Here is a 19966-nt window from a genome sequence, read left to right on the forward strand (position 1 = left end):
TTGAAAGGAAACGTAGGCTCTTGTTATCCCAAGAACATAACAACCGACGCTACATTCGAAAAGTGATTCTCAGCTATCCTATCCTAAGTAGAACTTGCTTCAACAAACTTATAGGTAACACACGCGACAACAGTAACGGAGTGCGTTAGCTTCAGCTACCCTTCTTCTATCGCAGGTTGAAGAGCCGGTCGTTACACATCTTCTCAATTGAGAAAATGGCATTTGAAAACTTGAAAAACTTGCCAAAATCTCACGCAAGTTCACATGTATTATCAACTTTTACTCCATTTAACTAAATGTATGTACTAATAGGCCTTTGGTCCAGTGGGAGAATTCTTGCATTGACAATATTGAGATCAGTGGTTCAAGTCTCCATAAAAGCATTATGGGAGTTAGTTTCAGTTCTTTCTCGATTATCAAATAATTGAGTGGAGCCAGTCTATTCCTCGCGAAATGTGAGTGAAGTGGACATCTCTCGAATATTAAGGAGGGTTTAAAGAATTTGGACTGTGCTTCAGAGGAGTACATGCCACGACGAAAGTCCCAATTGTATTGTATAATCTATTTGTAAATATTAATTGTAATATCTGATGTAATATCAGTAACGGTCTTATATAACAGTATTAAAAAAAAACTAAATATACATAGCAGTTAATAAGCTTGTTGTTTGCTAAGGTCACTGAGAGTAATGTGACACCTTAGTGACTAACATTAGTCATGGACTCGGAAGAGATCGTGTACCGGCCGTTGCTACTTGGACTGGACTCACATTCCAGGATACCGGACTTGTCTTCCGCTGTGATTGAGGAGTTTCTAGAGCATAGGCCGGTTGCACTCCGGTGGTGGCCTCGTCTTCTTGGGTGGGAGTCAAGGCTGCTTTGGCTTCTTTCCTGGGCGTCTATAGTTGTTTCCATATTTAATTACATGCTTAGCTTTGTCACGTTGATGTTCACTGGTCATTTGGGTGCTTTGGAGCTGGCTGGTGCGTCCATTGCTAGTGTTGGAATTCAAGGTCTCGCTTATGGGATAATGGTATGTGTTCATGATTTGGTTGTCTTGGTTCATTGCTGTTGATAGAAGTATTGTGCATTTTGTAATGTCTGATTGAAATTTATACAGTTGGGCATGGCTAGTGCTGTGCAAACCGTCTGTGGGCAAGCATACGGAGCCAAGAAATATTCGGCAATGGGGCTCATTTGCCAAAGAGCAATAGTCCTGCACTTAGGAGCGGCTGTGATCTTGACATTTCTGTATTGGTACTCGAGCCCAATCCTTCGAGCAATAGGCCAGTCAGATACCATAGCAGAGCAGGGCCAAGTTTTTGCCCGCGGTTTGATCCCTCAACTTTATGCATTTGCAATAAGCTGCCCAATGCAGCGGTTTCTTCAAGCACAAAACATAGTAAACCCTTTGGCATACATGTCTGTTGGGGTATTTCTGCTGCACATTCTATTGACATGGATTGTTGTTTTCGTTTTGGACTATGGCCTTCTTGGAGCAGCTCTTACACTCGGTCTCTCTTGGTGGCTTCTTGTCATCATAAATGGTCTTTACATTGTTCTAAGCCCCTCTTGCAAAGACACCTGGACAGGCTTATCAATCAAAGCATTTAGAGGGATCTGGCCATATTTCAAGCTCACTGTTGCTTCAGCTGTCATGCTTTGGTTTGTATATATTCTCCCTCCTTTGATCTTACATATCTCATATGGTTCATATATTAATTAATTTATATCTTTATTGATTTAGTTTGGAGATTTGGTACAATCAAGGACTGGTGCTTATATCTGGACTCCTCACTAATCCTACAATCTCACTAGACTCCATTTCCATTTGGTAAATTTATTAACATCCATTCTTTCCACATTACACTTAAAAGAACATTTTAATTTTACATGCTACATAAGAAAATCTGTTGTAATATATTTTCAGCCTGAATTACCTGAACTGGGATATGCAATTTATGTTGGGGCTGTCTACAGCAGCCAGGTTTGTTTCAACACTGCAAATTTAGATACTCCAGTAGTTTGGTTTCTCTCTGAAAGTGTAATGTTAATATTTTTCAAACTGATTGTAGCATTCGAGTGAGTAATGAACTTGGAGCAGCTCATCCGAGGGTTGCAAAATTTTCAGTAATAGTAGTGAATGCAACCGGCATTCTCATTAGTATAGTTTTCTGTGCTATCGTCTTAATCTTCCGGGTTGGTTTAAGCAAACTCTTCACAAGTGATTCTGAGGTTATAGAAGCAGTTTCCAATTTGACGCCGCTACTGGCCATCTCCGTTTTCTTAAATGGGATTCAACCTATACTTTCAGGTAACGTTGAACAAAAATAAATCACTAGATAAGCATCACTCAACAGTATTGAGCTTGGTTTTAAGTGAATTCTTTTCAGGTGTGGCCATTGGAAGCGGATGGCAAGCTGTAGTTGCTTACGTTAACCTAGCAACTTACTATATCATTGGTCTCCCCATTGGATGTATCCTTGGCTTCAAAACAATCTTAGGAGTAGCAGTATGTTGAACATCTTTCTCTCTTTTCAAATTGCAAATTATTCATCAAATCATCGTTACACCGACTCATTGTTTAGGGTATTTGGTGGGGGATGATTATCGGAGTTCTCTTGCAAACAACAACTCTTATCATTCTCACTGCCAGAACAAATTGGAACACTGAGGTAACATGCTGTTTCAGTGAGTTGTGTAATTTTATCAAATGCTTGTTGCGCTGCAGCATATGATCACAATTGGTAATGCTTTTGTAGGTTGAAAAAGCAGCTGACCGCTTGAGGAAATCTTCAAATGAAGAGACATTGGAGACTTGGTGGCTGTGATATAATAATCATCTGATCAAGAAAACAAAAATCAGGCTACAGCTTTCGGTTTCTTGAGCTTATGAGCCTGTTGTCTACAAACAATCTTGCTTGTTATTAATTCAGCGTCATTCACCTCTATTGTGACACATATTATTAGATCATTAGCAGAGGACCCCAAATTAAGTCTAATATGTATGTGTTAATTTGGCAGTAGCACATCAAATTAAACAACATCTTCTCTGAAGATCCTGTTGCGGTACAATATCAATATTACTAAAGGCATGGACAATTGGCAATATTACCTCCGCTAAAAGTCTGAAGTCTTGAATTATTGAAGCAAAGGACTTAAAATCACAATATCAAATATAATTTTATTTAAATTTAATTTAAAATAATTCAATCCGATATTTTATCAAACATAAGTCAATGCTATACTATGTAATAACTAATCAAATCCCAATAGAATATAGTTTAATCCTAATACTTAATTCATTCTAATCTTACAAGCTATTCTAGCCCAAGTGCACTTGAAGCTGTAATATGTAATATTTGACTTCTTTCATGTATCCCATCAAACTTTTATTTCTATATAGTCCTCCTATTTTATCTATCAATTTACTAATTTTATTTTATTAGTTAATTATATTATGCAGTATAAAATTAAATATAAATTTAATCATTTAAAATGGAATTAGACTAAAGTGCAAATAGAGAATTAAATAAAATAATTTTATAATTTTAAATTTGATGATTTTTTTTAAGGATTTAATAATGGTGCAAACATGTCAACTGTTTTGTTAGGTAACGTTAAAGACGTAAAAACACCAATGAATTGAGAATGTTTTATTGGTAAATTGTCGTGAAAAGATGGGTAAAATTGCCAAATTGAACCATTATTCTAAAACCCTAATCCATATTTGACCAATAACCGTTACCTAATTTATCAATCACCTATTCTCACTCTCTCAAAATGAATACACTACAAGTTCGAGGACGACCAGACAACAAAATTGAAATTATTGGATTCTAGCTTAATTTTGTTCATCCATTTTACTTTACTCACACCATTTGCCACTAGTGGTCCCACCCAAAAATTTTATCTAGTATAGGTATCGTACAAATTGAAAAAAAATTCAACCAAAAATAATAAGTACCGAATTATTGAACTTCATTGAATTAACGACTTTAAACACGTTTATGACTATCCTCGAGTCATTATTAGTTTTAAAAAAAGTTACATGCTATAATAATTTTGATGTCAACTTAATCAACATATTGAAATTTTGTTGTTTTCAAGTAATGACTTAAATTAATATGATTATCGAAGGCAAACATAGAAAACTTACGACAAATAATAATAAATCTCATTGATCAAATAACTCCAACTCAACTGAATATGTTTAACTTGTTTAAGAAAACCTTGATAGTTTCTTTATTTTTTTATCTGAGCATGAGAAAGAGACCATGGAAATTCATTTTTGAAAGGGTACTGAAATCAGTTGGCTAATATTTTTTTTTAATTTTTATAAAGGATCCTTTTCATTCAACTAATAAGACAAAACATCAGCTATGTTTGCTGATATGAGGTCCAGCCATAGATCAATAACATTGTTCATTACAGCATATCTATCTAAATTGTGAGCCTGGACATTACACACCCTTGGAACATGTTGAACTTTGACTTCTTGGAACCACTTGCTCTATTTTTGGATTTCGGAGATTATCCAAAAAAATTAAGTTCTACTCCCTTTCTTCTTGTTAACTAAATCAGCAACTTCTTGGCAATCTGTCTCCATTATCAGGTAAGACATAACAGCTTCCTTTGCTACCTCAAGTCCTCATTCCATGGCTTCAGCCTCAGCATAAGCCACACCCTTCCACTGTTTTGATGTTTTGACAACCGCTACCATTATCTTGCTGTTGGAATCTCTTATGACCACTCCCAGCCTTGCTTGCTGATTTTGCTTGTTAATTGTTGCATCCACGTTTATCTTACTAACATTTCTTGGAGGAGGATGCCATTTCTCCTTAAATCCAGTAGCCTTTTTGTTAATGTGTGTTTGTCCTGTGAGGCTTACTCTTTGATAAGCTTCTATAACGGCTTCAGCTTTTGCAAAAAAGATCAGAAGATCTAGCTTATTCCCTTCAAAGACAAAACAATTTCTTGCATGCCAAGCTACCCAGTAATAGATGACCATCTGCTCAAGCTCCCTTTTACTTAAGCCTTTTGCGATCTCCTAAATTACAGAAAGCATATCAAAGTTTATAGCTTCTAGGAATTTAACAGTAAAGGGAACTAATATCTATATCTTCTGAGTTGCTTTACAGTTCAATAAAAACATGGAACACGGTTTCTACTTCTTTTCTACACACTTGACAAATTGTGTTTTGCACAATTTCCCTCTTCCAAAGATTATCAGCAGTTAGAAGGAGATTTTTGCTTGCTCTCCACATAAAGTGTTTGATTTTAGTTAGGAGGTCCATAGTCCACAAGCTACACCAGTAACGAGGATTATCCTTGGAGCATCCTGGAGTATCATGATGTTTGATCTTCATTGCTATTTGACAGCTACTTTTCACAGAGTAAACACCTTTTTTTATCAAAATGCCACAAAATTGAGTTTGCCTGTGGAGTTTTAGGCGGTGGAATATTTAAAATCAGAGGTGCATCCTCATCCAAGAAGTGTTGCTTCACCATCTCAGCATTCCATCTGCTATCTCTGTGGATTAAATCGAAAATTGTAGCATCAATATCTAAGGTTAGAGTAGAAAGGTTTGAATGTTATTGGCCTTGGAATCCAAATGTCTTTGTAAACTTGGATCTTCTCCCCATTACCAACTCTCATCTAATTTCTTTTTGAATGACCCGCTTGCCCTAAACAATACTTCTCCAGATAAAAAAAGGCTTATGCCCAAGCTTTGCCTTTAGAAACTCAAAGGCTTTATAATATCTAGCCTGCAAAACTCTAGCTACCAGGGACTCTGGATTTTTCAGCAATCTCCAGTTTTGCTTTGCCACCAATGCATGGTTGAAGATGGAAAAGTCTTTGAATCCCAAGCCACCTCTACTTTTGGCATGGTTCAGTCTCTTCCACCTAGCCTAATGTATTCCATTTTTGTCTTCTTTTGATCCCCACCAGAATCTTACTATGACTTTCTGGATATCATCACACAAACTCTTCGAAAGCTTGAAAACACTTATCGCGTAAGCTGGAATGGCTTGTGCTAAGATTTTACTTAGCACCCTCAGCTTTATATCATTAAAGAAACCCGTTCTCTTCCTTCTAATTATAAATGGTAATCCTAAATATTTCGCATATTTGGACACCACATTAACTTGGAATAAACTCTTGATTGTTGCTACTTGCCCCTCTAAGATTTTGCCACTAAAGAACATTAAAGACTTTTTATAGTTGAATATCTGTTCTGAAGTCGAGGATTAGCTGTCAAAAATAGCTTTTAAGTTCTTATAATCTTCAGTAGAAGCACTAGTGAAAATGAAGCTATCATCAATGAAGAGAAGATGTGAAGTTGTAAGGTTTCTCCCAAACTTTGGCCCTTGAATTAGTTGCTGTCTTTTTAGCCTGCATAAGTAAGCTTGAAAATACTTCTGCTCACATAATGGACAAGTATGAGGAGAGATGGAAACCTTGTCGAAGGCCTCATTGAGGGTGAATTAATCTCTTAGGGGTTCCATTAATAATCATAGAAAAAGATGAAGTAGTTACACAATTCATAATCAAAGCTGCCCATCTGCTGGAAAAACCAAGCTTTAACATTGTTTATTTTAGGAAAGCCCATTCAATCCTATCATAAGCCTTGCTGATGTCTAATTTTAAAGCTACTTGCCCATTTTTTCTTTTACAGTGCCTAATCTTATGGAGGCATTCATAGCTAATAATTATATTATCTGTAATAAGTCTATTGTTCTCCACACTACTTTTATTGCTATCCTCAAACCTTTTACATGAACTTTCCTATTATGAATTATCTTCCCCATCAAACATTCAGCCACAATCTTTGCTCCCTTCTCTTTCATTTTGCTTTTAAAATAGACTCTCCCTTCCTCTTCTTTACTTAATCGTATAGCTTTAAACCTTTTAATCAATTCTTCCTATCCATCTTAATAAACTTTGAGGCCAACAAACAAAGAAAATAAAAGAAAAATACCACTTAGGAGTGACTCACTGAGTCAGGACGATTCTATGTTAACTTTTATCTTTTTTTTTTCGGAGAAAACCCAAAAGAGAAAGAGAAACTTCCCATACACACTATCAATTGGCTAATTATGAAACTTAAAACTAGTGAATTTTGACTTAATATTTTGAAATTTAAAACTATGAGATGGACAATTAAATCAATCAATTCATTTCAAGTTCATAACACATATAACAAACTAAGAAATAGGTCAAACATACGACATATTTGTAAGTCTAGAAGGAGCTTTAAATTTTTAAATAGACGAAATATAATATGTTCAAATAAATTTTAAAATCAAATGGCCTCCTGAGCCTATGCTAGGTCCAGTCGTGTTTGCCATGATTTACAATGTTGTTCATGCGGCCTATCGTTTTATTAAATGCCTTGTTGGGGTAGCTTTGGAAGCTTTTTTGATCATTTGAAGACAATAAAACCGAATTCTATTTGGTAATACAATTTTAGATGGATATCCAACATCTAATGGATATCCAACATTTAACTCATTTACTCGATTTTTGGGTTAAAAAAAATACGAAAAAATCTTCAATAAAAACATTTATTCTGAAATATACCCTTACAACAAAATTATAAAATAAATATTTTAATTTTAAAAATTTATAAAAAATTCAACAGTGGCACTGTCTAATCGCTGGCAGCAGTCTTCCGACAACAATGATGGTGAAAATGGTTGTATGGTAACAAATTTAGTATTGTCAGACTCATCATCTCATGATCTATGCAATGTGTTGGATCAAGACCTGCAAATAAACCAATCTCAATCCCCCAAGACCCACTCGACTTTAGCTTTAATCAAAGAACAAATCAAGATCAACCAATGCTACGTAGAACAACCTTAGCAAGAACCACAAAATATCAAGGAAAGTAAAAACAGAGGAACAATCAACACCAATGAGTTAAGTGGTTCAGCCACTAAGTGACCTACATCCACTGTGAAAGAGAGGAAAAAATCTTTACTAATTCGGTGTTTACAAGATACAAGATATTTAAGAAGCTATCACCCTCTTAATCGACTCAATAATGAAGCAAGGACAGCTTATGTACACGCCTGAATTGCCCTAGCAACCACCCCCAGAAACCAGCTCATCAGACCTGGGTTTGTTGCTAACAAAACCCAGAAATTTTCCGCTGATCTTAACAGCATTAACAGCCTTTTAAACTGGTTTCAGCACACGTGTAAAAGCTTCACTCAAAACGCAGCCTTCTTCAGTCGTTTTAGGATAAGTAAAGCATGTGCAATATCACGTGCTCAACTTACTTATTCGGCTGATCCACCAGGCTCGTCATACGCCTCACCAGTGTCACAAAACCGACATATCATCCAGTTCAGAATATCTAAACTGACATGTCGTATCCAACTACAACTTCAGATTTGCGGTTCACTTCTTCAACACAATGGTACTAATTTCGTCAACAAAAATGAAACATTGATGGTGCAAATGCCATCCAAAGGGTAGCAGAAACTTCTCATTGGCGTCAAATTACAGTGTTGTGATTTGCAATTACAGTGTTGTGATGTGCATTGTCACGACTATCAAACTCATCAGATGCTACTGACATTGATTCAGTTGGTAGTGCACTTTACCGCACTTTCAATCAATAGTCGACTCAAGTTACTACCACCATTTTTTAAACATTTTTCTTATATAAACCTCATATACCATTCCATAAGGTTTTAAGCAGTGTCATGGGAGTTGCTGTGCCATTTTCTTGATGATTGATCTTACATATTAATTTATTTGTTCATTGATTTTTTGGAGATTTGGTACAATCAAGGACTGGCACTTGTATCAGGACTCCTTCCTAATCCGACAATCTCACTAGACGCCATCACCATTTGGTATCTTCATCCATCCCTTATTCTTCTTCAACTTACATTTTAGAGATAGCAAACTTTTGATACTTTCATAGTGGTGCTTCATTAATTTCAGCATGAATTACCTCAACTGGGACATAAATGCTAAGTTGGGCTTATCTGCAGCAGCCAGGTTGGTTATGCTGCAAATATAGATATTCCAGTAGTTTGGTTTCCATCTAAAAGCGTGATGTTATTATTTTTTTCAATCTGATTGCAGTGTTCGGGTGAGTAATGAACTAGGAGCAGCTCATCCAAGAGTTGCAAAATTTTCAGTATTTGTAGTGAATGCGAATAGCATCTTCATCAGTGCAGTCTTCAGTGCAATTGTTTTGATCTTCCGAGCTGATTTAAGTAAACTCTTCACAAGTGATTCTGAGGTTGTCCAAGCTGCCTCCGATTTGACACCTCTGCTTGCCATCTCTGTTTTCCTCAATGGCATTCAACCTATATTTTCAGGTAATGTAATATAAAATGATGATGGCATTGCGCCTCATCTTGCCATTGGTTTAAGCTTTTTCTTCCTTGTCTAATTTGCAGGTGTGGCTATTGGGAGTGGATGGCAAGCTATAGTTGCTTATGTTAATTTAGCCTGTTACTATATAATTGGTCTCCCAATTGCATATGTACTTTGCTTCAAAACAAACATAGGAGTAGTAGTAAGTTGAAGACCTTCATTTCTTGTTACATTTTTTTTTTATGTGAATTGGATTTAAATTATTGGTCATTGATCATGAAACTGGATGCTTATTGATCTAATTTTTAGGGAATTTGGTGGGGAATGATTACTGGGGTTGTCTTACAAACAATAACTCTAATTATTCTCACTGCCAGAACAAATTGGAATGCTGAGGTAACATCTTGGTTTTATGAATTATGTTACGTAATTATCAGCAATTTATCACAATTGTTACTGCATTTGTAGGTTGAAAAAGCCGCCGACCGCTTAAAGAAGTCTTCCAGTGAGGAGACAATAGACTTGATGGCTGTAACATAACTGTGCTAATCAGCTCCACATGGTATGTTATCAGAGCCCCTCCTTTTACGTATAAATGTGAACTTTGTACAATAAAAGTGGGGGCCAAATAACAATTTTTTCCCTTTCCATTGTTCTTACATCAGTTGCAGGCTCCTAGCCAATTTCAGAATCTCAAATGAACCGAAAATTGGAGTTGAGAAACTAAATAGGAGCGCTCTCGTCATCAACATGGTTTCACCGGACATCCTGCATTGAACAAAACGACCTATAAAGAAGTCCAATCATGTTTAAGAACCATTTCACATTCTGATATTGTTAAGAAAAACTTTATCAAAGCTTCAGAAAGTAAAGTTGATGGGTTCATCCATATGATGATCTACACATACAATTCAAAATTGATTGATTTTACATGAAATTTTCCCCTTAAATGAGTACACATTTACATGAAAAGACTGACTAATCTAATTGAACCAACTTTTCGACGTGAAGTATCCTAACTGTATTGCAGAAAATGAAACACCCGAACTCACAAGTCAACTGTTTGTAGAGTATGTAGCCCTTCTTGACTTCGCTGATGATCACCATTAAAAAATATCAGTTCATCTTCCTTTCCAGAACAAGCAATGGTCTCTTCTGCATCATCTTCATTGTCATCACCATCACCATCACGGTAGATATTATCATCACCGTCCTCATCATTGTCATCGTCATCGTCATCATCTTCCTCATCAACAGACATAGATAATCCATTAATCCCTGGCTCATTGTTCGGGTGATTGAAATTTCCTAAAAGTTCATTAGCTTCATTTCGCTCATCTGCAGTTTTGGCTAAAGACAAGAGAATATTCTTTGCCTTCTGGTCAGGAGGGAAACCACAAGATTCCATTTCCTTATACCAAACAACAGCGCTATCGAAATCCTTGTTCTTCCCATATGCATCCATAATTGTCGTGAAGATTGTTTGATTGGGTTTGATACCATTCACTCGCATTTTGTCATATATCTCCATCATTTTTTCAAGATTATTTACCTTAGCATACCCTTTAATCAATGTTCCATAGGTTATCACATTGGGTACAAATCCATCTTGTTTCAATCTCCTGAAGAACTTTTCAGCACCCTCCATGTCAGATGCATTCACATAAGCTGATAACATAGTTGTATATGAGCAAATATCTGGAGAGCATCTGCAGAAAATATAAAAGGAAAGATTGCACTGTGTTGGGACTTGATCCATTATCGGAATAATCAACTGCAAAGAACAAGATAAAAGTCTAACTTTGAACTCCACCCTCCTTAATGGCAAAAGTTAGTCAATTGAACAAGAGAAAAAAAGTTGAAGAATCTTACTGATTAGATGGTAATTAGTTCAAAATTTTATGGGTACAATAGTTCGTTTTAATGATCTTAGTAGTTCATGAGGATCTTTCCCTAAAAGAGTCCATGACTGAAGGTTATTGAGTAAATGAAATAAAAATAATAAGCCTCAACTTGCTGTGAATTTTAAGATATTTTACCTGTCCCTTCTCATGCACTTGAACACAGTCCGAGCCTGATCCACCATTCCAGAAATTGCAAATGCATCAAGCAAAATGTTATAAGCTTTGTGGGTTGGTCTGACAAAGAGACAAAATGAAACAATATTTGAGCTTCCAATGGCGAAAGTACGGAGGCAAATTTAATGAAAAGAATATATAAGTAGTTAGATTTTTGTGGTATGGTAGGAGGTCAAACTTTAAATCACAGACCCAGGAAATCAAAAGTACTGTACTACCCATCTAAGGCATGATGACTTCAGAGAAGGCTGCGAATATTAGGTGAAGTTTGTAATGGAGCCATGGTTGGTTAAGAGTGAAGTACATAGTACAATAGCAATAAGATGCGTTTTGGTAGGCCTCCCACCAACTAGATACTCTCTGTCCAATGCACAAGTAGTGTGGGGGCATCTAGGAGACAAATGACTAAATCACAAAAACTTTTAGAGATTAACTTGACTAGGTTTCAGAGAAAATAAAACAAACATATACAGCTAGAAAGCTTGATTATATTTTGAGCGGTAGCTTCTTTTGTTTTAATGTATAGATTTTTCTTTCTGCATCAGATATCCCGTTTGTCATGCCAGCACTCTTTTTGGCTAAAACTTTTTATACATCATGTGCTTCTCATCTCCAATTGAGGGTTTTGTTGCCAAGAAATACTTTTTTGGTTTAACATCTGTGTGCTTTTGTGTTTGAAGAATCCCCTCTGACCAATCTAGTTTTCTTCAAGTACAGTTGCCTTGCTTGACTCCATGGGTTCCCCCTATCACAATAGCAATAATTTCAGTTCCTGCATACCTGACACCAGCGTCCAGCATTTCTTCAAAAACAGCTAGAGCTTCTTCCTCCCTTCTAGCTTTCCCATAAGCATTAATGAGTAAGGCATAGCTCACCACATCAGGTTGAAGACCAGCTCTTTGCATCTGAAAGGGGGTGATCATTAAAGATCAGATAAATATCTACTAAGTTATTAAACCCAAAAAAGTAGAAAGAGAGGGTAAGAATAAATATTTGGGAAGATTAAGTAAAGTACTCACATACCCCTTGGCAATGGACATACAGTCTGACATGAGCAGTATGATAAATTTTTATCTCAAGCTTTTAGTCATTTTGGTATTGATGAAATATATAGACTTGCCGACCAGAAAGTAATAAGAGTTCTCCTAACTAGAGTATGTGGGTCAGCGATGCTGTGTGCGAGTATGCGGGTCAGCGCACGCACACACATGCGTAGAGAATAGATAGTGCATAACCTAGTAGTTACTATGCATGGACAATGTTGTGAGCCTGTGCATATTTAGATATGTCAGTATACTTTTCTATCTACCTCCTTAAGATCTCGTACATATTTTTGCAAGGACCGCATGTAACAAGCATGGTACAATGTTGCCAGCTAATGTCTATTTAGACATGTCAGAATCCATTCATTGCCAACTTCTTCAGGTAATGTAAAATTTTATCTATTACCAATTTAAACTTTTCACCTGGGTGGGTGAACCAAGGAGAGAGAGGGGGAAAAAAAAAGACATACTCTATAAATCCCGTCTTTGAAGATTATTAATAATTTTTCTATGGTTAGAGTGGCAAATGGCAGCTAATCAAGAACATGTCAGGTCAGTTCCAGTAAGGTCTTAGCCCCAGATCTAATCATCTGGTGAAGACTGTCAATGACCATATATACTTCAAGCCAATCCCAAAATATGAAGGAAAAGAAAAGATCACATAAAACTTGAAGTTTTACCTGGTCATAGATCTTTGAAACCTCCTTGTAATTAGTTTCAAATGACATAAGACTATTATAAGTGACTGTAGATTGCTGAACACCTCGCTCAGCCATCAATGCAAATAGTTTACGAGCCTTTTCATAACCCCCAGCTTTCTTATACATATAGATCATCATGTGGAACATTTTCTGGTCTGGCTTCAGTGGTGATTTTTCCTCATCCAAGAGTGTCATGAAAACTTCTTCAGCTTCCTTAAACTTGTTAGCCTGCAGTAGTGCCAATATTGCACAATGGAAACTTAGTTTTATAGGCATGAATTTCGGAATGTCTAGTCAATTCGAAGAAAAATGGATGCAAGTCTTACTTTTGGGCAATAATCATTCCCGATGGTCTTAAACATATCCTTTTGGTAATATTTGCTAATTGGCACAAGAAAATCATGTTCAGGTTTTGCGAACATCCGAATTATTAGAGTACCCATCACATAATTGGTTAATTTGTAGGTTCAATTTTCACTGGAGGTATGTGAAGTCTGTCTCAGCTATGATTCCAAAACCAACTTGATGTAGTAAAACCAAGATTTCTTGGTTCCTTAATTCTTCCCATTATACGCTTTATGTACCTAATTATATCTATGTAATGGAAACCCAGGACAAGACCTCTTTTTGATTTATTTCAATTATTTACAAATTATTAGAAGGCATCACGTAAATTTCTTCTCTTGTACACAATCTACTTATTAAGATATTTCATACAACAAAGGTGAAAAGAAACACTTTGACAGAGCTGATTACCTCAACAAATAATTTGAGTATAATTTGATATGTTAAAGCAGAAGGTCGGGGGCCAGATGACTGCATTCTTCGAAATATAGCCTCAGCATTTTTGTATCGGCCTCCTCTTCCATACGCTTCCATAAGAGCAGTATGAGACACAACACTTGGCGCATAACCCTTCTTGTTCATAAAACTTAAAACCTTCTCAGCCTTGTTGAAGTCCCCCTGCTTTCCATATGCTGTAATAAGCATCAAGAAATCCATTTCATTGAAGTCCCACCAACTCTGAATCCGAAGCCATTCGAGTACCTAGAAACGAAGGAACTTAATCAACATGCTATCTCTTACAGGCATCCACGAAAATATTAAAGATTAAGATTGACAAATATTTTAAATTACCTCACTAACAACATTCCACTTCTTTAGCTGCTTTAATCTAACCAAAGTGCCCAAAACAAGATCTTTTGGAAGAGGCTGGCCTCTGGTTCTTTCACTTCTGAGCACCGCAACAGCAGAACCTACTTCTTCAATTTGATTCATCAGTCTCCTCCAATTCTTCTTCCCAGCTTCATCAGCGGCATCTTTGAACACTTCCACTTTCCTCCTCTTCTGCATAAACTTTCTCGGTGCTAACATGCCCATGCAAATTACCCCAACTCTCCGGTGAACTTTAAAATTGGCATCAAGTGGACTAACCGGTACATTCTGCTGGCTAAAACATTAATTGCAAAAGTAAAGGCGCTATCTTGCTAGCATTTTAAAATCAATTGTAAAAATGATAAAACCCCACACGATTTCTTGCTTCTTTTGAGTGAAAAATTGAACTTTAATTTTGTTTTCAATGATCCTTGGGGAGGGTTTAGTAAGGGTTTATCACAAAAGATTACAAAAGAAAATGAAAAAAGTTAAAAGAACAAACCTGAAATTAATTGAAGAAGGTGAAATGAATGGCTTGAGGAACAGAGTTTGAGGCATTGAGCTCTTATGATGCTAAAACTAAGCTTTGAATTTTTTAAGCTTCGTTATTCTGTTACTCATTTCATCGCAGAACCAGTTTTGAGATATTTCGGGTTCTATAAGTTATCTTATCCTATTAGTTTGGACCGACTGGTCTGTAAAATCATAGGTGAACCGGACGGTCCGAAACTGTTTTCAGGTCTCCCTCTTTTTTTTTTGTAAAAAAAAAAATGTTAAAAAGGATCGTTAACGATTGACGCTCGAGGGGCAAAAATTACATCATGAATCCACTACTCAATTTTTTTTTTAAAAAAAAAAAACTGATAATAGAGATTTATTTAATAAAATATAATAAATTAGTAATTTTACGCTATTATTGAACTAGATAATTAACTACTAAAAATATAAAAATAAAAAGGTCAACGTTTTTATTGTCTTAACGTGTTGATTATACTCACTATTGAATATTTGAATTCATGCAAAATGTAATTTATTGAGCCAATCACAGCGTAAAACTTACATAAGAAATTTTATGCGTTGCACCAGAGTTTATGATTGATTGAGAGGCGCAATGATAATTTAACGCGAGTTGCCCGAAATTTTCCAAATTTTTAACATTTTAAAATTTTGATTCGTCCTCACAAACCACATCAATAAGATCTTCTGTTTACAGTTCCATCTGTTACCAACATGACTGAAAAAATAATTGAATAAATAGCACAAATGAGGGAAAAAAAAAAATTAAAAAACTAACAAAGAGGGGGAAAAGAATATGTTACTATAATTTAGCAACAATTGCTTTCTTAAACAAAAAAAATTTACACAGCCGGCAATGATTGCAGATTAACCCATACATTGCTTACAAATCTCTAGTACTACTATTCATCCTACAATTGGATTGAGCAACTAAAATTTACCTCTTCTTTCTCTGTTCTTGTTTCCCTACATCAACTTCAGTGACTGAGTCCCTCATTTTCGCCGAGACCTTGATTACGGCGAGGTGTCTTAAATAATGAACTGGGAAAATACCCATAATCACCAATGGAACAAATCCACGAAACAATCCTTGAGCACTGGACTTCTCAAGTCGTGCATTGAAGACATGTTACACAAAGGTGAAGATTTGACTGCAAAAGCGATAAGGGAGAGTTAGAATGAACGCATAGATTTTAAAAGAAAAGAGATTATCAAATGGTAAAAGTAAAACAAAAGGCGAAACCTTTGATATATTGGAGCCAGTCAAGCAATAGAACTGAAGCTTTCAATTGGATCAGATTCTTCAAGCATGGAGGCTGCCTGGAAGCAGTCTGCGGCATCAGCTATTCGTCCATCGTCTTTATGAACCAACCCCAAGTAATACCAAGCCTTACGATTGGTAGGTTCTATCCTTAATGCATCTGACAGTAAGCTTCTTGCAACAGGCAATGCCTTTGGGCCCAACTTTGAGAACAAAGAGCCGACCAGTACTTTGCAGGGCACATAAGATGGTTCGATTAAAAGAGCATTGATATAAGCACGCAGAGCTTCATGTGTTTGCCCACATCCTTCATGCATAACACCTGGGAGAATTAAACAAGAAGATGACAAGTTTTATATTAAATTGACATTATCTATGCAAAATTGTGTACCCACCAGTTGACATTACATAAACATACAAATCCTCTAATTCATTGAAACTGCGTGGAAGCAGAGTGAAATACGTTGAGTTACTGCCATTGTCCTCTTTTCAAGCAGATGGCAGTAAAAAATTTGGAGACATTTTTATCAGTTGACAGGAAGATCCAAAAAAAAAAGAAAATGTTTTCAAGAACCGTGCTATTGAAGTCACTTTCCAAGCATGTAGAAAATGAAGGTTCAGATTTGATATTCATATGTTAAAATAAAGTTCCAGTTCTTGCCTTCTGTGTGCAGCATTTCAGCAGAGTAGGCTTTCAACTCTCTGGCTTTTCCCATACATATTGCAACATCCTTCCAATGTGAAAGGCCTGAATATAAATTTGCGAGACCATGCCAAACTTGAAATTCATTGACTTTATCATCCTCGATCTATCATAAGCTACAAAAGGTTAATAATGAATTTGGAAGCAACTGTCCTCAGAAGAAAAAGAAATTGAAAACTGATGATTACGGCATATGGAAATTGAAATAAACTAAAAGAGAGAAAGGAAGAGAATGGCTAGTACAACTTGAAATAGAACTCAGGAACTACACATTTTAAATTGCTACTAGATCACTGCAATGTTGTAGAGCTTTTTGTCATTTTTTTCTCACATACTATAGATAAGTTAACTCGCAAATTCAAAAGGAGCAACCAAACCAACTCAGCCATTTCCACCAGCACCAATAATTCTTCCTAGATCTTGTAGGGTGATCGTGTAGTAGCAAATTCATTTTTAACTTGAAACGTAAATAGTTGAAACAGCTGGATCGCGTAATTCAATCAAAACCGAAGACATCATATTCTTGTAATATCTCTAATTGTAGGCTTATATTCTTGTAATATCTCTAATTGTGGGCTTATAGCTAGATAATCATAGATAATCATATTCATAAAACTTTACAAGCTCCAATTACCATTGTGTTGCACTACTTAGAAGCACTAAAAATTGCTTCAGGATACTCACTCCTGCAGCATTCCAAGATCATGAAATGATACAATATATGCACCATTTATGTTAATAATACAAAACATACAGCATATACTTGCAATTTAAATATAAATGCGAACTAAAAGGACATTAATCTCTTTAAGATAAAGAAAATCATGTAAAATGATGGGGAGAATCTAACCTGTGAAAGACATCTCAGAGGACCGAAAGATTTCCTTTGGGCCTGAACCAACGCCAGGAGGTAACGATAAGTTTCAATAGCATCCATAGGGAGTGCCTGTGCGATCTTCAGCTTTGCTTTCAGCCTAAGAATAGGTCCTTGCTCCCACTTTGTGGTCTCATCTAAAGCAGCATCAGTGACCACCTCAGCCTCTGAGAACCGCTGTTGAGCAGACAAAACTAGAGCAAGCAATTTCCAGCCTTTTAATACAGAGCCACCCGTCGCATCAATGTACTGCTTTGCATAACGCAAAGCAGTGCTTAAATTCCTTTGCTCTGCGTAGTGAACACCTAAATCGAAAAATAGATCTGCATTGTTATTTTCAAAAGTACTTGCTCCATCCAAAGACTTTAATGCTTCAGATTGCAGACGCGACCTTTCATAGTCGGAGGAAGAAACTTTGGCATGTCTTCCCAAACAAAGACCCAACATGCGTAGACCTACACCCTTCAAGTGCTCATCCTTCCCCTGAGCATTACTGAGAGCAGTCCTTGCATATTGTATCCCTTCAGCAGCAAGATGACAATCCTCACTGCAGATCTTGGCAGCTAACAGCAGTGCCATGAGGTCGTGAGGTCGTTCATGTTTATGTAGTGACTTCCTCAACAGATTCAAGGCAGCATCATTTTGTCCTATTGCACTGTAGCAAAGAGCTAATGCATTCCAACGGTCAGAGCGAAGAAACACTCCAGGCATAATCTCCTCAAGTTGCTTAGCTAAAATAGAAGTTTGGCTGCACAAAGAGAGTGCATAAGTTAGGTGCTCCATCACAGCCGGATCCCATTTGATCTTACCAAGGTGGTATTTCTTCATCAGAATCAACAAAAGTAAAATGGCCTCTTCCAGATTATTTTTAGGCGCATAGGAACCCTCAACCTGAGAACCCAAACTGGGTGGACCAGCCTCCACCCCACTATGCAACAAAAACACAGCAAATCGTTTTTGAATCCTCGCACAGCATTCATTATCAAGGTTCCATTGACTAAGCACAGCACGTCTGTAAGCAGCAAGCGCATCATGATCACAACCCACCTGCTTCCAGAGCTCCGGAAGTAGCTCCACCGCACGGCTAACTGTTTCTTGCAATCTATTATCCACTTGTGCATCAGGTATCCCCTGCTGGAATATCCTCTCCACTGCGTCAAGCACACTTTTACATTCATTAGCGGCCTCTGCAAGCAAATTCCCAAAATGAGAACAGTGTAAACAACAAGGAAATATTGAGAAACTAAATTAAGTTACCTGTTAATCTTCCGAGCTTCTGCAGGGACTTAGCCTTCAAGTAAATAGCCTCAAGCACGAGGCTAGCAGCGTGCTGGGAGACTGAAACGTGAGAATCACTGCGTGAACGACACTTTTTAGAAGCCGATTTTTCAGAAAACGAAGGTTGCAGCCGCTGTATTGCCGCATGAAGATCAATGCCATCAAACACACGAAGCGCTCCTTCTACATTTCCTCTTTGATACTCCAATCTTCCAAGCAGAGCTCTTGCTTCCTTTTAAATAATAATATTCCACAAACGATAAATCATACAGCCTAAAGAGATCTTTATTTTACCGTACATTTGAAATAAAATGTGTCGTGTAATTAAATGTAAAAAATTAATCTTCTTTAATTTTTTTTAATTGAATTAAAAATAAACGAACCTCGAAATTGAGGGACAAGCCTTCGCGCAACGATGATTCGGCCTCTTGAATGTTGCCTTCGTCGAGTTTGGCCTCGACTTCAGCTGCTTTCATGCACGCGCCATTCACGCAGAGTTCTCTCACGCTCCCGCCGTCGTCTCCTTCGTACTCCCCCGAATCAGCCATTTATTATACTTATATATATCTGTTACAATCCAATTTTCATCGCTCTGTTTGCCGAAAACGAAGGCGTTTCAAAACAATTCTTTACAGCAACCAATCAAATCAATCAGAGCTTTTGGCCGTTGAATTCAGGTTGAAACGTCGACGACGGTGTGAAGATTAGAGTAATGCAGATCTGAAAATGTGATTATTATATGCATTTAATTGCCTTCAACGTAGAATTCTGAAAGGGAATATGTAAACAAGGCTTCTGGTTTCGTTTTTTACAGTTTTATATTTGGTCTGTTTTTTTTTATTATATCTCCTTTTTAAGAAATAAAAATCGCATATCAATGCTGCATTGAATTGGGTTTCACGTTCACGTAGTATTCGGATCTGTCTCTGTGGTCCAAGGTGACAGCATTTATTAATTTAAGTTTAATATCATATGCTATTATATCTAATTAATATTTATTATCACGTAGATGTCA

General features: G+C 36.6%; 4 protein-coding genes across 5 annotated transcripts; 2 read left to right on the top strand and 2 right to left on the bottom strand.

The window, feature by feature from the left end:
* The first annotated feature begins 671 nt into the window (after positions 1–671).
* LOC18051576 (protein DETOXIFICATION 41) lies at positions 672–3024 on the top strand. Its single transcript, XM_006446778.2, has 8 exons — positions 672–1032; positions 1120–1664; positions 1747–1833; positions 1930–1986; positions 2075–2313; positions 2393–2511; positions 2588–2674; positions 2762–3024. Exons 1-8 carry the CDS (start codon positions 718–720, stop codon positions 2828–2830), a joined length of 1518 nt encoding a protein of 505 aa, XP_006446841.1. The 5' UTR covers positions 672–717; the 3' UTR covers positions 2831–3024.
* Positions 3025–8375: 5351 nt separating this feature from the next.
* Positions 8376–9882, top strand: LOC18051577 (protein DETOXIFICATION 41). The gene is made up of 6 exons (XM_024190749.1): positions 8376–8428; positions 8962–9018; positions 9106–9344; positions 9426–9511; positions 9652–9738; positions 9811–9882. The coding sequence occupies exons 1-6, from the start codon at positions 8376–8378 to the stop codon at positions 9880–9882; spliced, it is 594 nt and encodes a 197-aa protein (XP_024046517.1).
* A 266-nt stretch (positions 9883–10148) lies between these two features.
* On the bottom strand, positions 10149–14965 carry LOC18051578 (pentatricopeptide repeat-containing protein At3g59040). Its single transcript, XM_006446780.2, has 7 exons — positions 14822–14965; positions 14302–14614; positions 13921–14211; positions 13144–13392; positions 12201–12325; positions 11382–11480; positions 10149–11051 (listed from the first exon to the last, which is right to left on the bottom strand). The coding sequence occupies exons 1-7, from the start codon at positions 14875–14877 to the stop codon at positions 10391–10393; spliced, it is 1794 nt and encodes a 597-aa protein (XP_006446843.1). The 5' UTR covers positions 14878–14965; the 3' UTR covers positions 10149–10390.
* Positions 14966–15567: 602 nt separating this feature from the next.
* On the bottom strand, positions 15568–19765 carry LOC18051579 (protein NPG1). Of its 2 annotated transcripts, none has more exons than XM_024192120.1 (6): positions 19335–19765; positions 18931–19183; positions 17650–18824; positions 16758–16905; positions 16079–16418; positions 15568–15986 (listed from the first exon to the last, which is right to left on the bottom strand). In XM_024192120.1, the coding sequence occupies exons 1-5, from the start codon at positions 19497–19499 to the stop codon at positions 16099–16101; spliced, it is 2061 nt and encodes a 686-aa protein (XP_024047888.1). In that variant the 5' UTR covers positions 19500–19765; the 3' UTR covers positions 15568–15986; positions 16079–16098. The 2 variants fall into 2 exon arrangements, with proteins under 2 accessions (XP_024047888.1, XP_006446844.1); XM_006446781.2 differs by having other exon boundaries at positions 17650–18860.
* Positions 19766–19966: the final 201 nt, after the last annotated feature.

The sequence above is a fragment of the Citrus clementina genome, unplaced genomic scaffold, assembly GCF_000493195.1.
Source record: "Citrus clementina cultivar Clemenules unplaced genomic scaffold, Citrus_clementina_v1.0 scaffold_2, whole genome shotgun sequence".
In the NCBI taxonomy this organism is placed as follows: Eukaryota; Viridiplantae; Streptophyta; class Magnoliopsida; order Sapindales; family Rutaceae; genus Citrus; species Citrus x clementina.